Source organism: Oryzias latipes, chromosome 13, assembly GCF_002234675.1.
Source record: "Oryzias latipes chromosome 13, ASM223467v1".
NCBI lineage: Eukaryota > Metazoa > Chordata > Actinopteri > Beloniformes > Adrianichthyidae > Oryzias > Oryzias latipes.
Genome location: NC_019871.2, coordinates 30,313,325 through 30,335,874, shown reverse-complemented (window position 1 = coordinate 30,335,874; position 22,550 = coordinate 30,313,325). Strand labels below are relative to the sequence as shown.

The 22,550-nt window shown below is 42.9% G+C and overlaps 1 protein-coding gene across 2 annotated transcripts; it reads right to left on the bottom strand.

Moving 5' to 3' along the window:
• Positions 1 to 3,528: 3,528 nt before the first annotated feature.
• On the bottom strand, positions 3,529 to 21,242 carry LOC101160930 (fatty aldehyde dehydrogenase). Of its 2 annotated transcripts, none has more exons than XM_011482998.3 (10): positions 20,804 to 21,242; positions 16,373 to 16,541; positions 16,066 to 16,297; positions 7,057 to 7,142; positions 5,567 to 5,775; positions 5,149 to 5,266; positions 4,921 to 5,062; positions 4,677 to 4,843; positions 4,482 to 4,581; positions 3,529 to 3,929 (listed from the first exon to the last, which is right to left on the bottom strand). In XM_011482998.3, the coding sequence occupies exons 2-10, from the start codon at positions 16,526 to 16,528 to the stop codon at positions 3,616 to 3,618; spliced, it is 1,524 nt and encodes a 507-aa protein (XP_011481300.1). In that variant the 5' UTR covers positions 16,529 to 16,541; positions 20,804 to 21,242; the 3' UTR covers positions 3,529 to 3,615. The 2 variants fall into 2 exon arrangements, with proteins under 2 accessions (XP_011481300.1, XP_004075989.1); XM_004075941.4 differs by having other exon boundaries at positions 16,373 to 16,536.
• Positions 21,243 to 22,550: the final 1,308 nt, after the last annotated feature.

The window sequence follows — 22,550 nt, the reverse complement described above, 5'->3', positions numbered from 1 at the left end:
TCTGCTGAGCCTTTTTAAGTTCTGAGGCAGGGTGGCTCCTCCCTGAGCTTCATCAGCTGAATCCTCCCCACATGTGTGCATGTGCAGCTGCTCTTCTTGCACTGACTGCTCTGTACAGACATCACACCTGTCAGTGGAGCAAACCAAAAAAGAAAGAAGGCGCAACAAACTCTTCAAGTTATGAAAATGATCCTGGATAAGCTCCAGTGTGAGGTTCAGTCTGAAAATCTTCATTAGTCACTGGACGTGACTGAGCTCATCTTTGAGTAAACTCTCATGTCTTCAGAGATCTCATGTTTCCTGGTTAAAGCATGATTCAGACGAACGCTAAAAACCTCAGTGAAACATGAACTGGACTGTTCTGTTTGTCAGCTGATCATTTTCAGGATTCAATCGTTTCACCATCTTTGCCTGTTTCGTTTTCAGTAGAAATGTAAGAACACGGAAATGTTCTCAGTTATTTCACTGGAGCCCCCTTTGCTGAATGATTTTTATGGGCAAAACTTTTTGTCTGATTTCAAATGTACACTTACAGCAAAGCAGATCGTTTAAAATAAAATTCAACTTTGATGTTTGTATTGATGAAATAATGAGGATGCTTTTTGGCTCCAGATTCATTCTTTTGAATGAATACACTTCTGAGTCATCAATGAATAGGCAGAGGTACAGTCAGTTCAAAGGTCAAAAAGTTCAAGAAAACCCAGAAAAGTTTAGCTTGTGTGGACATCCAATGTTAACATCAGATTTCATAACGAGCTCAAATGTTGAGTTGAGCTTTGATTGCATGTTTGACCGTCCCAGACAGTGCAGCTGTGGTGTTAGCAGTGGACCTTGGGCAGAAAACGTGCAGAAATCATCAGTCAGCTATGAAACAGTTGTTTAGCCTCTGAAAGTTCTCTCAACAGTAGCTCTGCTCAGACTGAGAGACTGCTCGCTCCTCATCAGCCATTGCATTGGATCCCTAAAGTTAACTCCACATCACAAAGCAGAGGGCTACCATGGCAACATTTCCATGGAAAGGAAAATGGCTGAGTGCTCTATGGACTGCTGCTGTGCTTTGGTTGGTCTGCATGTCAGTGATGCACAGGTGTTCTTGGTTCCAGAACGGTTGATTGTGATTGTTTGCTGCATTGCATTGGTGGCCCCAATATGGAGAATGTGTGCAGGCAAATCCCAGATGCACCTGAAGCCATCAGAAAAGTCTGAGTGTCCTAAGTGTTCGGTCTGGTTCCACGCCTGATGACCACCTGAGGACAAACCCTCTGTTCCGATGTTGTTCAGCCACTGAGGGCTTTCAGGAGAGGGAGAGGCGAGCTGCGTGATGGCTGTCCGTCCACAAACACTCGCATGTTTAACCGCATTTTGTGATTTTTCAACACCATGGGCTGAGAGCAATCTTTTGCTTTTGGAATTCAAGCTGAAATTTCCTTCATTTCTTCTCCTTTTGTGTTTTGCAGATGGGTAAAAATAGTGGGTCTGTTTTCTGAAGGAAATGTTTGGCTCCATTATACCTGAGAAGAACAACTGGAAGAGAAAAAACTGATGGGCAGGCCAGTGACGGCCAAGGAAGGAGGAGGAAGTCACTTATTTAAATTGAGTTGAGATGAAAAATGGTCCCTGGCAGAACAACTGATGTCCTGAGAGCAGCAATGGGCTTTACAGGCTCTCTCAAACATGCAAACTGAAGGTTTCTGATCTCCTTATCCGAGCCATGCATCTACGCAGATGTTGGTTTAAGTTTTGAGAATGTTACCGTGGCAAAAACAAGGTTTATCTGTGAACTTTAGAACCAGACAGTTTTCTTTCTGGAACAAAGCAGACTACACAAAGTGTCTTTTCTCTGCAAAACACTGTGATTTATTCTTTTGACTAACAGGAAGATAAAGCTGAAGGCCGCATGCTCTACAAACATGTTGTGTTTCCAGCTAACCTTCTGGCTCTGTATTTTTCCAGCTTCTCCCTCTGTTGAGAACTGACCCCCACATGTCTGCCTGGTTAGTTGTGACTGTCAGGCAGAACGTACAGGCTCCTCACAACCTTTTTAAGTTTGTGTTGTCTTTGCACAGTTTCAAATTCCTGGGAAATCAGTCGGTTCTCTGCTCAAATGCTTGTGGCTAGTAGAGTTGTTTCATGCTGAGCTCACCTGCTGCTGCCTCCTCTCAGGTAAAAATCACCAGCAGGTCCCTATATTGTGTTGGGCCGCTCTGCCCCTGGACAGTCCCTGCAGCTGTGTTTTGCTTTCACTCAGTTCTCAGAAACCCCCTTCTGGCACTGACAAAACATGTGAGGAGCTGCTTTCTCCACCGATTTAGGTTGAGGGGGTTCAGGCATTTAACAGCCCCAACAGGAACAGATTTGCATTGCGTAATACTATGTCGAGTGATCTTCCCAGTTAGTTCTTGGTCTTCAGGGTGTTGACTTCAGCATTTCCTGTCTCAAAGCTAAGTTAGGTTTTTCTGTGTCATCTGCCTAACTTCTGAACTGAGGGAGAGATAACGTTCTTCCTCATTCAAGCATGCTTCATCCATTTGTTGTGGTTAATACTTTGTCAGGATGGTTTTTGAAAGGCTGATTTTATGGAGAAAAAAAACTTTAGGATTGTTTCTTTGTGACCCGATATTTTATAAATGTCACGGCCAAGACTTTAAGACACTTTCAGGTGCAAAAACAACAATGTAGTTCTTCTTTCAGATTAGGTTTTATCAGATGGAATAAATCTGCAGGCCTTTCTCACAACAGCAGAGTGCAGTTTGAGAGGGAAACCCCAGCATGCACACCCTATGCTGCCCCTGCGCTGATATTAATTACATTTATTGCTCCAAGAGCAAGAGAAAAGCTCACATGAAACCCCATTAATTGCTCACCTAAAGTATCTTCCTGAGTGGGACATGAAGAAAACCAATGCAGCAACACTGCAGAGCTTTAACTGTGAAACTAACTTGGTTAGTTCATGTAATGTGGTTAAGAACAGGTTGATTGTTTACCTAAAACTGAGCAAATCTGATTGAAAGGCAAACGGAGTCCCAGATTACTGTAAAAATGAAGACAGACTGGATAAAGCTGCCAACAATAACACACACAGCACATGACTCCTAAGTCTAAGTGAACTTATTTTATTCAGGGTACGGAGAGATGCTAAAGAAAAAGTCTGGAAAGTTTCAAAGAAGAACTTTTTTTTCTGATTTTGGCAAATCTTATCCAGCGGTCTGCTGCCATCTCTTGGTCATAAGTGGAAATGTCAGAAGCCGTTACATAAGAGGAAACTCATCATATGCAATTAGTAACGAAAAACCAGGAGAACATTTCTGAGAATGACTTTAAAATCTGAACAAAAAAAACCATTATTAAACTTTGACAAAAGAACATCTGCAACACAGATTCACCCAAAAAATTCATGGTACTAAAATTGCGTTGATCATAAATAGAACCAGTAACAAATAGACATCAGATTTCTTTGTAGACTCAAAAATTTTATAATAACATGCTTTTAAAAACAGATCCTAGAAATAAAGTTAAACCAAAAACTCATCTGTTTTCATCAACATTTATTGGTGTGTTTGTGTGAGTGTAGATGTGTGTTTGTGTGCACGTTGACTGGGGTTTCTTGCAGTGTCTCTAGTTGTAGAAACCTCTCCAGTACCAGCAGGTGCAGTTCAGGCCGGCAGCGATGAGCAGGATGACCAGCAGCGTGACGAACAGGCCCATGCCGATGATGGTGGCCACTACAGCCCAGATCAGTGTCCTCTTGGACATGTCAATCAAGGGGGACCTGAGGGCCATCTTGGCCCTGCGTGCCCGCCGCCGGTCCTGGGGAGGGTAACGGGCCAGGTTGACACTCTCCATGTTGAGTGAGCGGAGCATGCATGCTCTGTGGTGACTTAGCCGCTCAAAAGTGTGTTTGCCGTGGTAGCTGCCCATGCCGCTCTGACCTGGAAGGAGAGGACATTATTAGTGTTTCTGTAACCTTTTAAAGTTCCTGAGAAAGTAGTTTTCTTGGTTTGTTTGAGCCCCGACTAATGAGTTCAGCACATCAATCGGTGACTAATCTAACTGCTTTATCTGGTTCTTTAAATTATGAGAAATATAAAAGAGAATTTGGGTCAGAAAACGTCAATGAAGAACAGGTGAATAAAAACGTGTCTGTGGTTTTTGGGATAACGACTCCCCCTTTTCCCAGCTTTTTCTTTCTTCTGATGTGCTTTTCAGCAAAAACCCTAAATGGTAACCAGGCAACAGAGGCAGAGGGGCAAACTGTGGAAGTGCAGCAACCGGACAGTGAGCTCCTTCTGCTCCAGCAGGACGTTCCTTCATGCAATCTAGGTGAGGAGGTACGAAGCTCTGCTAATTCTCTGAGTTCATGAAACTGTTTTTTTTTTGTACTCACCAAGTTTTCAATCTCCAAAAGAATCAAGTCAATGAGTTAATATTGATTTGTAGAACATGCACAAATGCAAACATGCTAGAAGGATCCTCATTCTCACCCACTCCACCAAAGGGAAGAGAGCTGAGACTGTAGTGCATCATGACATCGTTGACTGTCACTCCTCCACTTGTGGTCTCCTCAATCATCCTCTTTGCCTCCTGAGAACCGCGAGTGAACAGGAGAAAGATGAAGAGAGGACAAATGAGGAGCAGCTGCAAAATCCAAACTTCTCCAAAATGATCCACTTTTTTACCTTTTTGTTGGAGCAGAAGATATAGAGAGCCAGGGGTTTCTCCCTCTCATTGATGAAGTTGATGGCGTCGTCCATGTCACTGACAGTCACAATGGGCAGCACAGGACCAAAAATCTCTTCCTGCATCAGCCGGGAATGGGGGGGCACATCTTTCAGTACTGTGGGAGCTTTCCAACAAAAGATCTTTTAGACCTCAACTCAAAAACATGTCATTGTCTGGCATGCACTGGCTAGAAATGCCCACCAATGTAGCATTGTGAGGGGTCACTCTGACCCCCCACCACAGGGGTGTAACCCTCCATCAGGCTCATGATTCGGGTGAAGTGTCGCTGGTTGATGATTCTGCTGTAGTCCGCCGAGCACTTGGGGTCAGCTCCGTAAAATTCCTGGAGGGAGATTTAAAAAAAAAAGTCCAGATTTGACCCTCCAGCTTCACCCAATGAGGAGACTCCTCCAGAAGAGGCGGGGTTACCAGCAGCGTGCGCCTGATGCATTCAATCACTCGGCTCTGGATGCAGGGCTCACACAGGATGTAGTCGGGGGCGATGCAAGTCTGTCCACAGTTGACAAACTTCCCCCACGTGATGCGGCTGTTCACAGAAGCACTAATGTCACGTTTTCTTTCCAGATTTTCAGATGACTGAAGCGGAGTCTTCTGCTAAAAAGGGAAGTCTTCTGCTAATTCAAGCACAGCTTTGGTCAATTCTAACTGACTCATTTAACCTGACTACAGACACACAGCGGACACAAAGTCCATTTGTTTTGCAATGTTTTTAACCCTCATAAGTTACTGAACCTTTGCAGGCAACAACACCTTTCTTGAGTTTTAATGTTAAAGGTTTTTCAGTATGTGCTTTTCGTGATGAGCCTCTCTAGAGTGTAGGCGTTACCGGCATGCGACCCGGATGTCGCAGTCCTTGTCGATGTAGCAGGGGCTCTTCCCCCCTAGCTCCAGAGTAACTGGGGTGAGGTGGCGAGCTGCAGCTTCCATCACCAGTTTGCCCACAGCGCTGCTGCCCGTGTAAAAGACATGGTCAAACCTGAGCCGCAGCAGCTCCTGGGTCTCTGCGGCTCCGCCCATCACAACTGGATACAGATCCTGGAACAAAGGTTTGGGCATACAAGCAAAGTGTCAAAGGTTGACTCAATTCCTTAACGATCATACTCTCAGGTAGTCAAAAAAAAACAAACATTTGTTAAGCAATGATTTGAGAAGCAACAGTTTCTACAAATCAATCTAAAAAGACATTTCTCATCCCATCCTAAAGTGAGACACATCATTTACTCTTAAAGCAAAAACATTCATTCGTTATTCTCATCAAGGGGCCCTAAATGGGAACAAAGACCCACTTCAGTTAAACTGTATGGAGCAGATCTGACTGTCATGGGATGAAAGAAAAACAAAAGAACCTGACTTTAATGTTCTGTTTGCCATATCTTCATACTCATTAACATTCTGCATAGCTTTGTCCAGAAAAATTGAAAGCAGACTCCTTTAATCATTAGTAAACACATCTGGCCTCTCAATAAGGGCCCAGGACCTGCTGATGACATGGTTTTTAACTCGCCATCTCATGATTCTAGAATGTATACAGTAAACGTCATGTGATGCTGCTTAGAGTCACGTGACATAATCTGAATTCTTGACAAGTTCAGATTAGCTGTCAATCTGACTGAAAGGACAACTGATCCCACCAATTACATGAGGCCTCATTTCATTTACAACAAACCCCAGAAACACTTAACCAAAGCTGTTAAGTCTCTGGAGCCAAAAAACGACTGAAAAAAGCACACACACAAAAAGTTTGAAAAAGATTTGACTGGGAGAATCTCTGGTTGCTGTTGATTGAATGCAGGTCTGTAGGCTTTGAATGTGATGTCAAAGGCAGTCTCTCAGAAGAAAAGATGGATGGACATTTTCCAGAAGCTCTGTTGTGTCCTGGAGTGAAATCCCAAAATGGGAGGTCAGATACTGTTAGTTCAAATGGGACGTCCATGTTGGTAATCACATACTGAACAGGAAGGATTCAAAACAATACTGTTTTTATAAATGTTAATATTTGTCTATTATATGTTGTGGACAAAATCTTGGCCCAATTTCAAAATGTTTATTGTTTGCTCTATTCAAGATTAGATGTTTGACTTTCCAAGGCTTCCAATTGTATCTGATTCTGCATGAGATGAGACGTTGTGACACAACAACAGCTGTTTTGTCTGATGCTGGTTTTAACAAAACCACAATGACTTACAGGATCAGGGTGGCATGAATAAAATATTACATTCCAACACACAGCGATGCCCTGACACCTGCAATGTGCCGATGCTGCATCAAGCCATAACACTGCAGTCATTCTGTCCCACCAACAATAACAGTTCAGACCTTGTCCAGATAGCGGGGCAGCAGCGCTCGGAGCAGGAGGGACGAGCACTCGCTGAGCTCTGACGGTTTTACCACAGCTGCGTTGCCTGTTGAGGGAAAACACAGGTTTCTGTGAATGAGATGAGCTCATCATGTGATGAAGAGCAGCTGAGTAGGAGGATGAGAATTCAGCAAGGGGGATTTTCAAATAGAGGAACAGCAGGATATCTTTCATAATTTCATCTCATTATGAAGGTTTTATTTTAATACAGTATCAACATGGTTTTCAGAAATAGCAAAGAGCTTGACAGAAGTCATGGTGGGGCACAAATAATGTTAACTTTGTTTTGTTCAGCCACTTTTCCTTTTTATTTGAAAGTGTATTATATAGAATCATGAAACCGTAGATATACAGTTCAAGGTAAAATACTTACAAATAATTGAAAAATCAAACTGTTGAGTAGCTTTTGGCGATCAAAGCTAAAACAGAAACCAGTATATTTCATCTTCCAACAAGACTCAGCATCTGCACCACAGCCAGAGGAACCAACGCTGAGTCACCGACCGTGATGCCACTCTGCTCAATCGTCAAACTCGCCTGACCGGACAAATAGCTGTTGTCAAGAGAAACCAGACCCAATGATGCAAATAACCTTAGGACACATCAAAGCAGTCCAGGCTTCCATTCCATCTGTGCAGTGCCATAGCAGGATCACCTCCATCCATGCCACAATGAACTGATACAGACACTTATGCAGAAGGGGGGCCAAAGAAATGACCATGGTTCTCTCATTTGTGCTGAAAACCTCTTTTTGATCAGTCTCATCTGACATCTTACTCCTCTGAAAACTAAAGTTTTACTATTTTTACTATCCATAGGCTACAAGAAATAAAGACATGAAATTATGTTTGATTATTGTATATAAAAAACAACTTCCACTTTTTAAATATGACCTGTAAATTTGATTTTCAATGTTATAATTGTTTTATGAAAAATGATTAAAATCTTATTTATTCGTTTTCCCCTTAATCTTCACACTTTAAGTGCATTTAAATTATGTTTATTTAAATGTTAATTTAAAACTAATATTAAATTCAAAATTACGCTGTTAATTTCTAAATTGATTGTATAAAAATGTTGAAGTTTTAATGCGTGTTTATATTATAATATACAACATCAGAGTATTACTTATGCATATTTTTTAAATAAAAATTAATCTGAAATGAGTGATTTTTGTGTCAATTACATAATTTTAACGGGTTATGTTTGCCAGATAGGTGATATAAAAGTTATCCATCGGTGGTACGTTCATGAAAAAATCCGTTAGACACAAAGTCACAAATATGTGTATGTATCTCACAAATGTCACACACAATTGTGTAAGATTTACACAATCACAGCATATTAACTACGTAAACTACTCATGAGCTGCTTAGTACTCAACCGATCAAAAACTGTAATCGCATAAAAGCCCGTCAGCCGAAACCCTCGAAAGACATCCGAACACATCGACGAATGACGAGCTCAAGAAACACCAATTAAGTATAGCACCCACGTATTACGAAAGACCAAAATTTAATACATAGAAAATGGTCACACGGTCATAAAGAAGAGCAAATTAAGCCTGCAACTTTTCTTAGGAGGAAACAAATTCCAAGTTAGTGAAATAAAGCGTCAGACCTGTGTCAAGTCTTTGTTGTATTGTTGGAGTTATAATAAAATGTGGGTTAACGATCCCTTCGTTTGAAGTATTTTAGCAGCCAAATGTTGTGCACAGACTGTCTTTTTGTTCAAAGCAGCAGGTGAGGCTGACATCCCTGGCTGACTGAGGACATCTGAACCAGCTTCTATCTGCAGAACTGTAGCTGAAAAACTCAATTGGGGCCCATTTAGAACGGCAATAAACTGATCAGTTATGGTATCTGTTATCATCTGCCCATCTTGGGATCATGTTGATGATTTACAATACCAGTATGTCTCTGCTTTTAATGCTCGATTCTGTAGCAGGATGTTTTATTGTTGGATCTTGACAAACATACTTAGACAACAGAACTGAAAAAACACAGGGACCTGGAAAAAGCCCAACAAAACTGTTACTGTTACTTACTGTTGAGTCATTCTTCATATAAAGAAGAGCGTAAGGAGTTTTTGATCTTACTGTTCCAAAATTGTCATAGCCAGGAGGTGGTAGTGGGGATAAGCTCCCTCTGTCTATAAAATACCCCTTCACGGCGCACATCTCCAATAGACGCTGACAAGCAAGTCCAGCTCCTGGCCTTCGTGTGCGGTTTACCATCTAAAGCCGGCGGAACCGTTTTCAACAACAGGAGAAGGGGCGCAGGCAGGTCACTGGCACCTTATAACCAGGTGCTTCAGGGAGATGATACTTGTCCACCCAGGAAGGCAATTCATCTAGGGGAAGGAAAACCCTGATTTCAACCCTCCGTTGTCTTGCGGCTAATTTCTTCCATGGAAAAGGGTTCAGGAGTAAATCTTGAGGAAAAATCTGGAGTCGGAGTCCCTAAGGTAGTTCGACACGCTCCTGCGATGGCGCCAATGCAAAATTGTAGCCGCCTTGCTGTTCCTTTAGATACATTGACGACGTGGAGAGGGGGAACCTGCTACGTGGGCAATAGCTTGTCCTCCATATTACATCGCCCTGGCTAGCATTCTCGAGCAATACCCTGGAGAGGACACTCCAGCTTTGCTAATGCACTAGCACGGAAACAACACAGGGAGCGACAGTTTACCGGTTATAAGCCATAGCTCAATTGGCGTAGAGCAAGGCGCAAAGGGGTTGTCCCAGACGGTGAGAGGGATCTTCGAGTCTCACTGAGCAGTTTCTGCCTGCCTAAAGCTGGGCAGCACTCCCAGACAGTCAGGTACTGCCTCGCCACAGTCTGCTTTCCTTACTGGGTGCATGGCAATAAAACACTGAAAAAGAGACCACATCTTTAACTGGGATGTTGGAATGTCCGTACAATGTTGACGGGCCTCTCCGAAGATGTACGGGACATTGACAACTTATGAATGACAGCAGTCATCAACAACAAACTTCTGAGGCTGAACATAGACATAGCCACCCTACAGGAAATGCAATTGCCAGACTCAGGCATTCTGAAAGAAAAAGACTACACCTTCTACTGGCAGGGAATGGTCCCAGACGAGCCCAGACAGCATGGCGTAGCTTTCGTGGTGAAAAACAGCCTACTGGGTTTGGTAGAACCAGGCAGTAATGGCTCAGAACGACTCCTCACCCTTTGTCTCAACACCACCACAGGCTCTATCACCCTCGTCAGCGTATATGCCCCAACTCTGAACACAACATTTTAAACTAAAGACCAGTTCTATGAGAACCTTACATCTGTCATTAACAGCATCCCCGTCATGGAACAGCACATCCTTCTGGGTGACTTCAATGCCAGAGTGTGCATCGCCAACTCATACTTTCAGACCAAGCCCCAGCATAAGGTCTCCGCGCTTGAAACACTGGCACCAATTGGACCTTATGCTAATTTGCCGCTCAGCTATAAATTGCGTTCTGCACATACGCTCTTATCACAGTGCTGACTGCAACACAGACCACTCCTTACTGTGCTGCAAGATCAGGCTGAGCCCAAAGAGGTTTTATCATTCAAGAAAATAAGGAAATCTTCGCATCGACGTCAGCAAGATGTCGCAGCCTGACCTGACGCAGAAATTCGCAGAGGTCTTTGAGAAGGAACTTGACGCCACACAGAGAGGAGACTCTGCCGTGTAAAAGTGGGAAACACTGAGAAACACAATGCAGAACACTGCCCTGGCAACCTTTGGAAAGAGGACCACAAAGACGCACGACTCGTTTGAAGCAAAGTCTTCTGAGATGATTCCAGTCATAGAAGTCAAGTGCGCCACCCTCCCAGAATACAAGCGGTCACCAAGAACTATTAGCAGCAAGGCTCAACAGGTTGCCAGACACTGTGCAAACAAATATTGGCAGCAGCTCAGCAACGACATCCAGAAAGCATCCATATAAAGGAACACAAGAGGCATGTACGATGGAATCTAGAAAGCGCTGGGCCCTACCCAGAGCAAAACAACACCCCTCAAGTCATCTACTGGAGAAATTATCTCTGACAAACAACAACAGCTGGGGAGATAGGTGGAATACTACTCCAACCTCTACTCCAGATGGAACATGGTGACCTCCACAGCATTAGAAGCCATTGAATGCCTGCCAACCATGGAAGAACTTGATGAGCCAACAGCAGAAGAGCTCAACATGGTTTTTGATAACCTGGCCTCAAGGAAAGCCCCAGGCAGCTGCGGGATTCCTCCAGACCCACTGAAACAGTGCAAGTGTTCCCTACTGCACCTTTTTCATGAAGTTCTCTGTCAGCAGAAATCCTCCACAAGATCGGCTGCCCATGAGGATCTGTCCTCCAGCACTGCATCCTCTGCTCTCCATTGCCTGAGACATTCACTGAGCACACTGTCAGTTGGGGCCTTGAGCTTGATGTTTTCATGCATCTTGGATGTTTCATCCTGGATAGTGGCTTCCACGCTCACTAGTCCTTGGCCTCCTTCCTTGCAGCTAGCATACAGTCTCAGGGTGCTGGATTTGGGATGGAACCCTCCATGCACGGTGAGGAGCTTTCGTGTTTTAACATCCGTGGTCTGTGTCTCTTCCTTTGGCCATCTTATTATTCCTGCAGGGTATCTGATAACTGGCAGTGCGTAGCTGTTTATTGCCCGGGTCTTATTTTTGCCATTGAGCTGGCTTCTCAGGACTTGCCTTACTCGTTGGAGGTATTTAGCTGTTGCAGCTTTCCTTGTTGCCTGCTCCAGGTTGCCATTTGCCTGCAGAATTCCAAGGTACTTGTAACTGTCCTCAATGTCTGCCATGGTTCCTTCTGGGAGTGAGAACCCTTCTGTGTGGACTACCTTTTCTCTCTTTGTCACCATCCGGCTACATTTCTCGAGCCTGAATGACATCCCAATGTCAGTACTGTAGATCCTGGTGGTGTGGATCAGGGAGTCAATGTCGCGCTCGCTCTTAGCATATAGCTTGATGTCATCCATGTAGAGGAGGTGACTGATGTTGACCCCATTTCTGAGTCGGTATCCATAGCCAGTCTTGTTGATTATTTGGCTGAGGGGGTTCAGACCTATGCAGAACAGCAGTGGGGACAGAGCATCACTAGACACTTGCGCAAGTGCCTTGCCATTGGCTTCAAGGGGTGGTTTTCCTATGAAGGCTCTTAGAATCCTGTCGATGTTGTACAGCTCCAAGCATTCAATGATCCACGTGTTTGGCATTGAGTCATAGGCTTTCTTGTAATCAATCAAGGCTGTGCAGAGGTTGGTGTGTTGTGACCTGCAGTCTTAAGCGACTGTTCTGTCAACCAGGAGTTGGTGTTTGGCTCTTCTGGAGTCTGTACCAATGCCTTTCTGGGTGATGCTTATGTATTGATCTATGTGCCTATTTATCATGGTTGCAATGATGCCTGATATGAGCTTCCATGTTGTGGAGAGACAGGTTATTGGCCGGTAGTTGGATGGGAATGCACCATTTGAGGGATCCTTCTGGATCAGGATCGTTCGCTCTTCCGTTAGCCATTCAGGGTGAGTCCCATCTCTTATCAGCTGGTTCATATATATATATAAAATATAAAATAATATAAACTAGTAATAATAATATATAATATAATAGTGATATGATATATTATATATATATATATATATATATATATATATATATATATATATATATATATATATATATATATATATATATATATATATATATATATATATATATATATATATATATATATATATATTTGCATATATATATATGACCGGACATAATCTCTAAACTAAAATAATCTGACATGAGATTTCTGTTTTGATTAATGCTAAGATTATTTTTGGATTTCCAGTTGAGGAGGATAGTTTTCTTTGCGATACATAAAGCAGTGGGAACCATGAGTGCTTTGTTAGTTTTCATTTTAATGTTATTTTGTTTACCTAATAAACAGAGTTTGGGACATGCAGGCACCTTATATTTAAGCCATATTGATAAATCCTTACAAACCTTACACAAGAACGTTCGGACAGGTGAACAGAACCACAGGGCGTGCATATAGTTGTCTTTGTTGCTACTGGTGCATCTAATTATCAGAAGTCAGAGCTGTGTCTCCCCCTCTAGTCACCAGTGGGGACCATCTCCAGAGTTCTAACCACACTACATCTCCCGGAAACCCCAGCACACACCTCCTGGATGCTGCACACCTGAATCTGATTCACTCAATCAACCACAGCATACTTAAACACTGCACTGTGCCTCACTCAGTGTGAAGTATTGTCTGTGCCAGTCTGCCTGAATTACCGAGCGTTATAGCTGGATCTGATCTTCTGTCTCTTGACCCTGCTTTGCCTCTGACTCTGTTTGCCTGCCGCCTGCCCTGAATCTCGCCTGGATCCTGACTACCCACTGCTACTTCCCTTATGCTCTTGTGCTCGTGATTGATCCATGACTGCCTGGCCCTGATTTAGCTTTGTGGACTTTTAGCTGAGCTAATAACCTGCTGCAGTTGGATCCAGCCATCTGCCTGTTCTTGGGACAATAATGTGGTGAGTTTCGGGGAGAATCTTGTATTGAATAAACTGCAGATTAGGACTGTTGGTCATATCAAAGGCATTCAGACAAATCTGTAGCCAAAATTAGTCACTAGAATTCAGACTCTCATTTGGCTATGAACAGGTAAATTGTGTCATCTATATTAGATACCAATTTGTAAATGTTGGAGGTAAGCTTTGGTGTGTTAAAGTCCATGAATTGTGTTTCTGTAGGAGGGAGTTCGAGGTCTATTTCGGTCAAGCAGTATTTAGTATTTATTGATTTGATTTGCTGGTATCCTAGAAATTTGTTTTTGCTTATCCCATAGATTTAACACAGCGTTGGGATGGGTATAAATGTTCTATTTTCAATTATATACTGAAACTGTTGGATCCCTTTGTTCTTCCATGAAGTAAAGTAAATCATGTTTTTGTTTATTAAGATGTCAGGGTTGTTTCAAATGGGGGTGAGTTTGCATGGAATTAATGTAAAGAAAAGAAAATCCCACCAGACTGTTATAGATGAGCTGATGTTTAAACTTCTGAAGCACTTGTGATGTTTAATTTTAGAACTGAAAAAGGCACATTAGAGATATTTAGGTTATCACATAGTGTGCTCTATGTCTATCCAAGATTAATATATAATTATCAGATTTAAGCCATTTTAGGACATAAAGTAATCTGTTTGCAAAGTAATCATCCTGGAAGTTTGGTAGGCCTAGTCCTCCTCTGTCTTTAGATTTCTGAACAGTTTTCAGACTGATCCTTGGTGGTTTACCTTTCCAAATGAATTGGGAGATAAATGAGTCTAATGATTTGCACCAAGTGGTTTGAGTTTTGCAATGAATCATTGAAAACAAATGGTTAACTTTGGGAAGAATCATCATTTTTATGGTGGCAACTTTCTATATCAGGGAAACGAGTAGATTTTTCCACCTAGTGAGATCAGCCTCAATTGTTTTAAGGAGTTGGGTGTGGTTTAACTTGAACAGATCAGAAAGCCAAGAGGAAATATTTATACCTAAGTGCCTTATATTGCCTGTTTGTAATTTAACGGATGATGGGTTTAGATTGTTACAAATAATTGGAAGAACTGTGCTCTTAGACCCATTTATGGAGTATTCTGACACTGAGGAGAATGTATTAATTAGGGAGATGGTTTTGCAAATGGAATGTTGTGAATTTGGAGTAAATAATAAAACACAATCTGCATAAAGACTTATGTTCTACAATTCTGGTCTGAATTCCTTCAGTATCTTGGCTTTGCCTAATTCCAGCAGCTAGAGGTTCAAGAAAGAGTGCAAATAAAGAGGGTGATGGTGGAAAGCCTCGTCTGGTCCCTCTTCGTAAGTTAAAACTTGGAGATGTTTGATCATTTGTTCTGACACGAGCGTTAGGAGAGGCTTATAATATTTGAATCCAGTTAATAAAGGATTGTCCAAAGTCCAATTTATTCAAGGTTGCCATAGGGAATTTCCAGTTAACCCTATCAAAAGCCTTTTCTGCATCCAGTGACAAAGTGGTTGCTTCTGGGTTATATAGTTGTGATGCATGAGGTTGAATAATCTGCGCATGTTAAGAGTAGGAATGCCTTCCCTTTACAAAGCCTGTTTGGTCAGGATGTACAAGGGAAGGCACCACCTTGTCCAGCCTTCCTGGAAAAGCTTAGGAGATCATTTTAAGATCTGCGATAATCAGGGATATGGGTCGGTAGCTGGACGGTGATGTGGGATATTTCCCAGGTTTCCGAAGTAAAACAATGTTGGCGGATTTCATATTTGGAGGTAGGTAATTATTTTCCTTAATTTCTGTTGTCATTCTAAGGAATTTTGGAGCTAAAGTAGGCCAAAACTCTTTGTAAAATTCTGCTGGGAAGCCGTCTGGTCCTGGGGCTTTTTTGCTAGGCATGTTGGTTCGTGCCTTGGGTTGCTCTTCTTCAGTAAGAGGGGACTCTAGGGCTGTAATGTGTTCTTCTGTTGGTCTGGGCAAATCTATGCTATTGAGAAAACTATTAATGTCATTGTCTGAAGGATCAATTTGGAATAAGTAAAGGGATTTGTTAAAAGTTTAAAAAGACACACCTGGATCATGTTTCGTGTTTCCTGTTTGATCTATGAGTGATGAAATAGTTGTCTTTTCTTTGTTTAGTTTGAGTTGACCGGTGCGTGATCACTGACAGTAATGAGGTGGGTGTGTGCTTCTGTAGTTAAACTCAACAAGTAGCTGTTTACCAGTAAATAATGTAGCTTGGAGAATGATTGATGAACTGTGGAAAAAAAAAAAGTGTAGGCTCTCTTTGTGGGGTGGAATGATCGGCAAATATCAAGACCAAAATCCTCCATGTACTGTTAAACAGTGCTTGTGGACTGCCAGGTTCTAAGATTTCCTGTATTATTTAGCCAAGGAACTGCAGATTGCCGGCTCTTTACCTGCTGCAATGGCTCCGATCAGTGGTAGCAGGGTGAGGGCCCATGGATAATTCCATGCCCCGATGATGAGCACCACCCCCAGGGGCTCTGGTTGGACATAGACTTCATCTGATATAGTGAGAAGGTTTTTCTCCACCGGTCGAGGAGCTGTCCACTCTGCAATCTTCTCTATGGCCAGCTTGATCTCATTCTCAATGCCAATCAGCTCCAGGAGCGGCGTGTCATACTGGCTCTGTGGAGAGCCAGCTCACATCTCAAAGCTTTGTTCAGTGTCATCGTCAAGCTGCCTCCTCAGGGGTCCACTCACCCGGTTGATGTCCTGTTTAAGAGCGGTGCAGATCTCGGTCTCTTTCTCCGTGATCATGCTCTGCAGGGCATGAAGCTGCTGCAGCCTGAACTCCAGACCTCGTGCTCTGCCGCTCAGGAAGGCCTCTTTGGCGCGTTGAACCACCTGCCTCTCCATGTCAATGTCTGCGCTGGACACAAACATTCAGCAGTCTGTCAGCTCCTTACTCCCAGCTGGAACTCATGTCAGTTGGCTGTCGATGAAGGTTGTCATTCAAACTTTTAAGCTGTAATGAAGACATTACAATGTGGATGGGAGAGAACTTTCTGCAGCTCAACCAAGACAAAACTGAAGTCTTGGTTATCGGTTCTGAAGCTGGGAGAGATGAGGTCCAATTTTATCTATCAGCCAACTGTATGACTTTATGTGATAGAGTAAAGAATCTCAGTGTGATACTAGAAGCAGATCTGAGCTTTGACCAACACGTGAATCAACTAACTAAAACTGCATTTTACCATCTAAGGAATATCGCCCAAGTGAGACCCTTTCTCTCTAGAGCCAGTGCTGAACTCTTAGTTCATGCTTTTATTACATCAAGATGGATCACCGTAATGCCCTCCTTTCTTGTGTAAAGAAAACCACTCATAATCACGCGCAGCTAGTCCAGAACTCTGCTGCACACCTTTTAACGAGAACCAGGAAGAGGAAGCACATTACACCGATCTTTAACCCCTGTGCTATCCTAATCATTTTAGCATTGGGAGTTGGGTCATCTAGACCCACTAGACAGTGCTCTGAACCTTTTTTCTTCAATGATTTGTGATCTTCACTGGTGTCCATGGATTACATGAAATCTTTCCACCTTTATCCACCTTTGTCATGGTAGGGAGAACACGTCAATGTAAGGGGGGGGGGTCATCTTAGATAGCACAAGGGTTACATCTCTGCACAGGCTGCACAGGCTCCCTGTCAGTGTAACAGAAAAATTGTGAATCCACTTGCCACAGGAGTTATCATAATTTATATGATTTATTAATTATTTTTAATAGGCTCTTAGGCTCCCTCTATTGGTTCATGTCCGTATTCTATGTGCAGCAGCAAAAACTGCATTAGTTGTGACACAGACACGCATTTTGCAGCACTCCACATCCCTTATTATGGCCCGCAGCAGCAGTCACTGACTGCAAGGACCATATTGTTTTCGCAGTTGGAACGACGACTTCGCCGCCCTTCAGCGAGAATTTGACCCCCGCCGCATGCTCGAAAAGTCACCAAAACGTGCACACACTTGGGATGAATTGCGAATGAATTTTCCACAAAGTCAACGTCACCCCCCCGAAGACGATGACATCACGGCCAGCGATCCCGTCAAAAAAATGAATGGGCCGAAAATCGCGTATGGGGCCAAACAAAATGTACTTCAGTTGCGAAACCCAAACACATGTGTCGGGGATATCCCAAAGAAGTTTTGAAATCATTATGGGACGGCCACACGACCTACGGCTTGGCGGCCATTTTGTGGCGAACTCTGAGAATTGGCGATTTTTGTGTTTTCCCACAATATGGGAAAACGACACTTTTGTTTGTGCGATTTTCACGCAATTGCACACACTTGCTGCCAGCTCCAGTCTACAAACACCACAGAAGTGTCGTTGACCTTTGACCTTGGGAAAAGGCCCCCATCCTTTATTTTCTATAAAAAACACCTTTGCCACCGGATTCAAACGTAAACTTGTCGTTGGAATTTTCATCGATCGTCTCGAAACTTCTCGGGCATCAATGGCAAGCTACTGTGGAATAAATGTTGGAATTAGAAGTTGTAGATTTTGAATGGCGTGCGCGTGGCGAGCTAGCAAAGTGGTGCACTGTTATAACTCCTATGTTTTTCAATGGACTACTGTGAAATTTGAAGGCATGCATTCATGCCTGAAACTGAATACGTACATTGAAAAACACTGGATATGGACATATAAGGAATGTGGGCGTGGTTAGCATAAAACCACTGTTGCTAAGGACAACAAAAAGTTTACTTTTGCCAATTTGTCTGAAACTGCTATCGATCTGTCTGTCATCAAAAGGCGACCAAAACACAAAATGGTTGCTCTGGAGATAAAATCAACAGAATTATTACTTCTACAGTACATCTAGACGTCGTCTTGGTGATGAATCTGGACTTAAAGTCTTCTTTCTTTGAATGGTTTCACCACAAATGAAAGGGTTGCTTCATCAGACAGAAGATTTCAAGTCCAGATTATTCAGCTTCAAAACATGTCTGGAAGGCCTTTTAACTGTTTGAATCCCCAAAGGTCCTGCTTCATGACCTTTTCTGTACCTCAGTGGTGAAATAAGATGACATAGCAGAAACATTTACTGATTGAATTTTCATATAAAGCTGTTGGCATAAGTTTTTCTTCCAAACATGAAGCCAGTCTGAAGAATTTCCCTTAACTGCAGACACACTGGTGTCAGATCTGAGCTTCTTTAGGCTCCTGTGGTTCAGTGAAAGCATCGTCTCTCAAATTGGTTCAGGTATTGGGGCAGGAATATTTAAGCTGGCCCTGGCCTGGGTGGCGGTCTTGGTCGCCCGGGGGGCGGTTGTTCCCTGCCTGTTCCCGTGTGGCGCTGGGGGAATTCCGGCTGCCGCTGCTGCTGCGGCGGGGGTATGGGTGTGGGGGTGGCTGGGCGCTCCTCCTCCTTCTTTTCACATTCCACCATCCATTTTAGAAGAACATAAACACTCACCTGAGCACAGGAGTTAGCTCACCTTTGCACTAATAGTTTGCATGATTGAATGAATGAAAGATTTCACACTAGTTGGTTTAAAGGCATAAGTATGCGTTCGTGAACACTATCTGTTTTGTGTGCATGTTGACATGTGGACATTTCTGCGGCTAGCAGGTGTGTTGATAATATTTGAGTGTGTGTGAACAGGCCCCGCCCTTTTTGTACTACATTTGAACCGTACCGTAACGATAAACAACCAGTAAACCTGCCTGCTCTATGCTGCTTCATGGTCTTACCCCCTTTCCCCTCCTATTATCACCCTCCTACCCCCCCTCTCTCTAACGTCCCTCTCTCTTCTTCCCCTCTTTCCTTTTCCGTCCGGTCCAACACCAAAGATTTTCAAACATGATTGAAATTAATAAAGTTTGGCCTCAATTACAAAAGGGGTTTATTCAGACATACCTTTGGTTTGTCTGAAGATGAATAACCCCTCTTGTTAGAATAAAATATGTCCAACACAAGAGGCCCTCAGCTCTCATCTGTTTGCCTAGCTGTTGGACAGGACAAGTTAAAAAAAAAAAAAAAAAAAAAGGAATATTTAAGCTACTTTGACAGAGTCCAGATAACTGCAGTGAAGGCCAACAGGACATCATGTCAGTCAGGCAGAGTTGTCAATCATGTCTGCTATGTTTAATCTTTTCTCTGTTTTTTTGACAAACTGTTATTATTTACGCTTCGAGGAATTGAATTCATTGGTCCAGCTGGCCTGTCTGATCAAAAGAAGACACAGAGATGAAAATATCTCCCTTTAATGTTTTTTTTCATCTCATGTAAAATGCTGCAGGCATGAACCCATAAGAGCAAAAAGAACAACTCTATCCCACAGCAAGACTCTCAATGGATGAGGTGCAGCAGGTGTCTTCGATCTGTCAGAAGTTTGCAATCAGCTAATTTTGTGGTCTCAGACCTTTTCCACATGTGATGAAGAAGAAAGTCCTTCCTGCATGTCCCTGCAGCTAAAACTGAAATGTTGTTCCAAGCTCTTTCAGCTTCTCTTCTCCAGCGCCAAAAAGGAAAAATGAAAAAAAAAGTGTTTCATCAAAGGATCCATTTTCTAATCTTCTAAAATGATAAAATATTAGGGTTGGACTAAAAACTTTAAAGAAAGAATACAAACAAAGTCCAGTAAATCAAAAAGAATAGACAGAAATATATGGAACATTGCAAGAATGTTTGTATTTTAGCGAGCAATTTACCCTTAACCCTTGTGCTATCTTAGATGACCCCCCCCTTCCATTGACGTGTTCTCCCTACCATGACAAAGGTGGAGAAAGGTGGAAAGATTTCATGTAATCCATGGACACCAGTGAGGTTCACAAATCATTGAAGAAAAAAGGTTCAGAGCACTGTCTAGTGGGTCTAGATGACCCAACTCCCAATGTTAAAGTGCCGACAATAGCACAAGGGTTAAGACTTAAAAGATCTTCCTCTGATTGGTTCAGATGAAAGGTAAATCCTGAGATGTAGCTCTGACAGGGACTAACTCAGCCTGAGTGGAACTGATGGATGAGAAATCATACCAAGCTAATCCGAAATGACCATAGAGTTTCTGAACATCTGCTGGAATTTCACTAGCAAACCACACTCAGCTCCCTTCAACCCCAGCATTGAGTCATACATTGTTACCACAAAAAACCTTCATCATTAACATTTGGGCAGTCGGCTTACCGCAGAGTTAGAAACTGTCAGAAAGAGATGAAAACCTTCTGAAAGAAGACCGGACGGTGCTGGGCTCCACAGCTGGCTCTGTCTGAGGCTGCCCCCGCTGCTCTGGGATCCGTTTAGTCCCTCTGCTGGAGCTGCTTCCAGCCCACCATAAAAGACCTTTATACGCCAAACCCGAGTCATTCTTCAATCCAGGAGTGAAAGCTCCTCCTTGTTTTGTGGGCGGCGGGTCAAAGGCCAGCCCGTCTTTACAGCAGCAGTCAGTCTCCGCTGACAGCCGCCTTCAAAATGCATGTCAGCCTCATCAGAACATGCTGCACAACCACAACAACAAGATGCAACAGGAAAAAAAATGCTCTGATTTCTGAGTCTGAAAAAAACAATTCCTGTGTTTTTTCTTTAAAACTGAAAGTAGCTGCAGCTCCTATCAATGAGTAAGTGACAGCAGATACCTTCATCGATTTCATAAGAAAACTCAGTGATGGTCATACTGATGATGATTATGACACAGCTAGAGTCAGAGCGTGTGAGGATGGAGCTCCACGCACAACTCCGGTGTACCTTCCTGTCCCAGGAGCTCCCACACCCGCCCGGGGTCAGAAATGGCTCGCCGTCATGTAATTGAGCCCTCTGCAGGGAACACGAGACCACAGACACAGAGAAGTCAGTTTCACAGTTCACAGGAGCGAGACCAGAGTGTACGTCAACAAAAGCTCACCAAAACAAAAGAGCTCATTTAGCCATGGGGAGCAAAGCATGCTGGGTAATTAAAGGGAGGCAGATGAGGGGGCTTGATGTGGTTAGATTTCCTGGACAATGACACATCTTGTGTATCGGAGACAAGGACATTGTTGTATGAGGGGACAGGCCGAGGACGAGGCTGTGGAGGGACAGACTACTCTTCAAAAATGTCGTAGACGATATTTACAGACAAGCATGAGTCACATGCAGCACTGTACCAGTCATCCCCCAGCTAGAATACCCAACAAATTACCTGTTACTCTGTAACCCTTGTGCTATCTTAGGCACTTTAACATTGGGAGTTGGGTCATCCAGACCTACTAGACAGGTGGGGTCATCTAAGATAGCACAAGGGTTAAAAGTAATCCATTCGTAATCCATTACTTTTCAGTATAATTGTACCGCATGAGTCCTGTAAACCTTTAGGATGCTTTCATCACAGTACCTGCAGCAGAAGATGATGTGGGGTGATGTGAAAAACTAGTCTTGGGAAAAACTAATTACAAAAGCATTTGTCACAGTGACATGTTACTAGGAGCTATAAAAACTAGTGAGAAAGACATCAGTAATCAACATTTGGTCACATCTTACATCATAAAGATGCAGTAAAATAGATTTTTTCCAAAGCAAAGAAGCTTTGTGGCGTTAATGAAAACTTTAGGACTAAATTCTAGGAGGGTAAAACCAAAACAAAAGCCAGAGTTTTCTTGTTTTTTGTGTTTTTTTTTTTACATCATCTTGTTAAAGATGATGAAGACACAGAAGTGCCGTGCACTTTCACCAGCAGTACGATTAGAGGACTGGCCTTCAGCTCCAGTCAGTTTATTCCACAATAACAAACATTTAGATGATCAACTCTGACAGAACTGAGAAACTGAGGTCTCTAGCTTCACAGAAAAATAACAAAATACTTAAAAACAAAAAAAATAAAGTCTTTGGTTCTGTGAGATCTTCCAGAAAATTTGGCTCAGCACTCAAAGTTAATGTAAAAAAAAAAAAAAGCTCAAAA